This window comes from Castanea sativa, chromosome 9, assembly GCF_040712315.1.
Source record: "Castanea sativa cultivar Marrone di Chiusa Pesio chromosome 9, ASM4071231v1".
Taxonomy (NCBI): Eukaryota; Viridiplantae; Streptophyta; class Magnoliopsida; order Fagales; family Fagaceae; genus Castanea; species Castanea sativa.
This window is the reverse complement of record NC_134021.1, coordinates 38839456-38845471: the sequence shown is the minus strand read 5'-3', so window position 1 is coordinate 38845471 and position 6016 is coordinate 38839456. Positions and strand designations below refer to the sequence as shown.

At 33.4% G+C, this 6016-nt stretch overlaps 1 protein-coding gene across 1 annotated transcript; it reads left to right on the top strand.

Annotated features, from left to right (window-relative positions):
- Positions 1 to 3621: 3621 nt before the first annotated feature.
- LOC142610829 (F-box/kelch-repeat protein At3g23880-like) lies at positions 3622 to 5126 on the top strand. The gene has a single exon (XM_075782770.1). The coding sequence runs from the start codon at positions 3697 to 3699 to the stop codon at positions 4903 to 4905; it is 1209 nt and encodes a 402-aa protein (XP_075638885.1). The 5' UTR covers positions 3622 to 3696; the 3' UTR covers positions 4906 to 5126.
- The last annotated feature ends 890 nt before the right edge of the window (positions 5127 to 6016 follow it).

Genomic DNA, 6016 nt, shown 5'->3' with positions numbered 1-6016 from the left:
GGGGTCGTTGGTCTAGTGATCATAGGCTCACTCCTATAGGTTTAGGAGGTGGAGGTCCTAAGTTCGAATCCCAAAATGGGAAGCACTTAGAAATAAACCTCATGCTCTCGGATCATGCTCACTAGTGTCCTCGATGGGGTTGAGTGCATAACTATGACTCATCCGAATCCCCTCCTACAAGCCTGGGCTCAGCGAGTATGGTGCCACTATGGTCACTCTCAGTTTCAAAGGGAAGACACCAACTCAAGTGTCTCTCTTACCCTTTTTTTTTTCAAGAAAAAATAAAGATAGCGAATAATAATTAGCTGTTCAGCTTGGCTTGCAATTATAGAGTTTGAATTGATCTGGTATGCTCTTATGCTTCAACTTTATTCGTAGAGGGAGAAAAGGATGAGGTTGTCTCGATACTGTCTTGGGTTCACCGTGGGAAGCATTCTTTTTTTTTTTTTTTTTCTTTTTTTTTTTTAAATTTTAAGTTTTTCTCTCTCTCCCTCTCCATTGGTTTGGAAGTTTGTTTGTTTTCTTTTTTTCAAATGAAGTTAACGTTCGTGGTAGTTCCGTTAAGTGAAATGTGTAGAGTAACATATGCTTCTTTTTGGCACATATGTGAAGTTTAAGGAGTAAATTGGTTAAAATAAAAGTTTAGAGGGTGTAATGGTCATTACTCCAAAGTTCAAAGAGTCTCTTGGCATTTTTCCCCGTTGTATAGTTAATATTGCAAACATAAGAGCTAGCATTTTTTTTAGAAGCAAGAGCTGGCAAGTTGAACAGAATTTACATTCGTTTACAAAACCACATATAAATGTCAAACAAATTTCAATTTACATAGCAGCCAAAAATGAAATGGTGTATATTGTAAAAGAGCTCTCAGCAAGACAATATTGTAGATACAATATTAATCTAAATTGAAGTCATTGTACATCATTTACAGAAATAAATTAAACCAGCCATTGTAAGAGCACCATATATTATCTGCCAAACCTGCTTGTACGAGTGTCTCCAGTTCCCCATTAAGGTCCACCTTATCAACAACTTTGTACAGTTATATCATCTTACCTTCAAATGGGTTAAAATTTGGAGCAATTTACTAGCTTATATGGTTTTATTTTTAACAAATGGGTCAGGTCACAGGTTACCAACCCAGAAAAAAGGTTGTGTCATAGGTCAATTCGTTTTTGCTCCTACTCATAACTTTTGTGTTTGAGTTGGGTATTTTCCTTTGGGTTCAAATTGGGTGAATTTTTCCATGCCTGAACACATTGCTCAATTGCATTGTCCACGGGAAATTTTAGGACTTATAAAATCACTATCAATCATTGAGAGTTCAAGGTGTGGTTGATCACTTATGTTTTTTTGATTCTATTACCAAACTTGGGTCAAGGGGATATCACTGGGTCTCTTAACCAATGTATTAGCCTAGCCCGACTAGTATCTACCCAACTAAAAAACTTAACAAAAACAGAACTTTAAAATAAAAAATAAAAGATTATAGTTAGCCCCATATTAGAGTAATAGTATAAGGTGTTTTAATATTAGAATACCAAATACCAATATCACTAATGTATGTGACATTTCAAATGATATATTAAAGTAGCAAAAGTAAGTTTTGGTTTGTGAAAATAATTTTTTTTTTTTTGCAACAACCGATGCTCTTAAGAAGCAATTTTATTTTGTGTTTTTTTGTCTTTGTTGGTAGATGATTGCATCTTAATGTATTAAGAAATAATGATTTTGTGTATTAATCTTAGTTGATAGTTTGTTAGTACTATATAGATACCTATTTGGAATTTTTTTTTTTTCGTTCTTATACTTTAGCCCCCTCTAACTTGAAATCTGAAGTCCACCCCCTGCTTATGAGTTATGTTGTAATGGATTGCAAGTTGAGTATGATGTTTTTTGTTGAATGGTTATATGTATATTTATAATATACAAATCCAAAAATTTGTCAATCACAAAACAAAATCTTGAACATCAAAAAGCCAAAACGCTATTAAAAAAATGATTTTTTTGTTGATGAAAAAGTTCTCTTTTTCTTGTTTTCTTCCCTCAATTTGTTTAAAAAAATAATAAATAATTTCAACCTTTTTCTTTTACATTACCAAAACTATTTTTCTTTTATATTATTAATACACCAAAAAATGAAAATATAATTGTATTAAAAAAAGTGCATATATAACTATAATACTAAAATGAAAAATCCACTCTTTAAGTTTTTTTAGAATTCATTTTAGTCATCTAATTTTGCTTTTGTTCATTTCAATCCTCTAAATTTCAGATTTATTTAATTAAGGCATTTCTATCAAATTTTGTTAAAATTTTTTGAAAAAAAAAATGGAAAATACTTTTCAATCATTAATTGAATTTTTTTAATTTAAAAAATTTGAAGAAAAAAAATTAGAAAAATAATGACAACATATAACAAAAGTTGATAGAAAATCATTAATTGAATCAACTTAAACGTTAGAGTACTGAAATAAATTTTAGTGAAACATAGAATGTAGGTTTTATATTTTTAAACTAAATAATAATACAAACTAGTCTCATCACATGCACACCGCACGCGCGATAAGGCTTTTTTTTTTTGGTTTAATGTAATTTTTAAATATAAATTTGTCTATTGTTAATTAGATTACACAAGAAGGGATTTTTAAGAAGTTAAAATTTAGAATTTTTGAAAAGCAGTAAACTACTGTGCTAATTTTTAAGGAAAAAAGAAAGTATCAAACATGATGTGTGCTAGGAAAAAAGTTTTTCGATCAGTTTTTTTTTTAAATTTTTGTTAAATTAAAATTTTAACCTTATTTTTTTATAATTTTTTAAAGTAACTTTCTGAAATTATTTTAATATATAACATTATATAATAGTTTGAAGTTGGAATTAGAGGCAATTTTTTGAGTAGCAGTGTGAGAGGAAAAAATATAATAAGTTAACATACGATTGGGAGAAATTTAGAAACTAGCATCTCGAGTTTTAAAAACTTGAGATCGATGATAAAAATCGAGGCTTTCAAACTTGAATTCAACTGCTGCCGTAGAGCAATTTAGCCACATAGATCTCGAGTCTATAAGACTTGAGTTCTAAAAAGCAAAACTGAGTCTTTGAAACTCGATTTTTGTCGGACTTGAAGAACAACAAACCTGAAGACGCAGCGCCGAAGAAGACGATTTGGTGCTGGGTGGGCGATCTGGTTAGAGAAGAACGCTGGTAGACAATCTGATTTTCAGTGACTAGGTGGACAAATAGACACGACTGGGTGAACAATGAAGAAGGAACAGACGCAACGCAACGATGAAGAAGGAACAGACGCGAGAAAGAAGAAGAAGAAAGGGAAAATAAAATGGTGGAACTCGAGTCTTAAAAACTTGAGTTCCACGTGGATATTTTTTTCACGTCACCCACCACAGCTTACAAATCGAGACTTATAAACTAAAATTTTATCTTGAAATTTGAGTTTTGGACACTTAAGATGGTAGTTTTTCATATTGTTTTAAAACATGACAGCTAACAAAATTATTTAATATTTAAAGTTAATTAGAAAAAAAAAAAATCCTGGAATTACGGCTGAAAACTTGAAATAAAGGACCAGGGTTACTTGTTCCTCAAAAAAAAGAAAAAGGACCAGGGTTACTTTTCCCATCTTCGCTACTCTCCCACAAACACAAGCCGAACCCTACCCCAATTCCAAATCTGCTTCATATGGTTGAAGAAGATTTCCATACACCCATCTACATAATCGAGCCATCCATGTCTCAGTCTAGGAAAAAACCAATCTTGCTGCCTCACCGTCTCTCTGATGATGTCTTATTCGACGTACTGACTCGGCTGCCAGTGAAATCCTTAATCCGATTCAGGTGCGTCTCCAAATCTTGGTACTCCATCATCACAAAGCCCATCTTCATTAACACGCATCTCGACGAAGTTAAATCATTGTCCAACAATAACAACAACTGTAACAATGGTTATCTGCTATGTAATCCACAACCACGGTACGCTTGGTCTAGTAGAGACTTGTGCACAGTCGTTTGCAATAGCGACCACAGATTGACAGAGATTTCCAGGTTTTTTGAACTCCCATTTCATAGTGCACGCGTTGTCGGCTTTTGCAATGGCATATTCTGCTTCGCTGGTGAGGAACAATTTATTCATCGATTTTGGCCTATTCTTGAAATATATTTGTGGAACCCAAGCATTAGAAAGTTTAAGATGTTCAAAGCTACTCCATATACTACTCCTTATGTTAGTGTCACACTTGGACTTGCCTACCATTCTCAAAAACGTGACTACAAGATTTTGAGAATTGGTTGTTTTAAAGAACAACCCCCTGTGGCCGAGGTTTACACCTTGAGTTCTAATTCGTGGAGAAAGTTTGTAGTGTCGGTGGAGTCACTTAGTCCATCAGGAGGATCTGTTACTAGTATTGTGGGACAATCTTTTTTATTTTTTAATGGATCTTTGCATTCTATAGCATTTATTCAGGGCTACAAATTCATTCTGTCCTTTGATGTGAATGATGAGAAATTCCGAGAAATAATACTACCTCAGAATTACTTAGATGGATTAGTTCTAATTTCTGAGCAACTTGTGGTGTTCAAGGGATGTCTGGCTTTGATTGTTTTTGTTAACACTCAAGATGAATATATTGAGGAATGCCACATATGGGTGATGAAGGAGTATGGTATTGTTGAGTCTTGGAAAGTCACTAAACAAATTGTACCATTGGGAGATGTTACCTCCTTTTTTGACTGCACGAAAAGTGGGGAACTTTTGATTACAGCGGAAATTTATCCTGTTCAAATCTATTCATTTGACCCTGAGAGTTTAAATGTGAACTATCTTAGTCGAGATTATGAACCAAAGGCTTACACAGCTAATCTCATGGAGAGCTTAGTTTTACTCAATGAGTAAACTGGAATGGTCATCTTTTGAAGTTCATATTGACAGGTAAGTTGTTGTCTCATTTGAAGCTGTTGGAAAGTTTTCATATCTATGTAATTTGTGGATCAAATGAAGCTATTATTGCTGTGTTTGCTTTCCTTATCTATTTGTGAGCTTCGCCCTCTATAGCATAACAATGGACCACATATTCATTTTAAGTTTTGATGTCAGCTCTGAAATATTCAGAGAAACAATGTTGCTGCAAAATTAGTTAGATGAATTCATTCTAAATTCTGAATGCCTTGGGAGCTTAAAGATAAGCTGTCATTGCTTTGTGGGTGTATATAATGTTGTTCCCCAGTATATGGGAATGGCTTTGAAATTTTTACTAATTTAAATGTGCTTTTAAAATATGCTTGCTCATGACATCTTATCAACGTTCACGTACCTAAACCTTCTTGAACTTGTGGAGTTCAAAATGAAGAAAGTGATCTCAAACGAACCTACTAATCTCCTTGTGAGAGGGTGGCCATAGACCTGCTTATGTGATCCAAGCATTAAGGAGTGCACTGTGAGGGTATTGAGTAGAGTTCTTGATAAGAGAATTTCTTGTGTCGGGCTTCTATGTTAAAATATGTGATTTTGGTTGATGATGGAACTTTTGGATTTAAGAGGATAACTCTATCAAAGACTTTTTAAAATCTTAATCCTTTATTGAGGAGAAACAGATAGTTAAGGGCTTCTTTCTCATTCTTTGAGCAGTCTCGGGCCATATGGAAGGAATTGCTGCATTTGATAGAAATTTTCTCAATAAATTGCAATTCTGCAGAAACTGATATTGTTGTCTAGTGTGGGCAAATTTTGAATGGTGGTAAGTTCAACATCAAGATATGACAAATAGAACTACAATTGGTAGGAGTACTAACTTGGTTGCTTTAAATCATATAAGGCTATAACCAAAATGAGCTAGGTGATTTCATTGACACGTAGTTCCTAAATGCTGCTTCATCAAATATAATTTTAATTAGAATAATCATAAGCATGTAAACGTTATAGGGAAACCAAATGGTTTGGATGCAGCACCTTATCAAATCTAATTTTAACATTCTGTTCATATCTTTGTCACATGCACTAAGAGTGA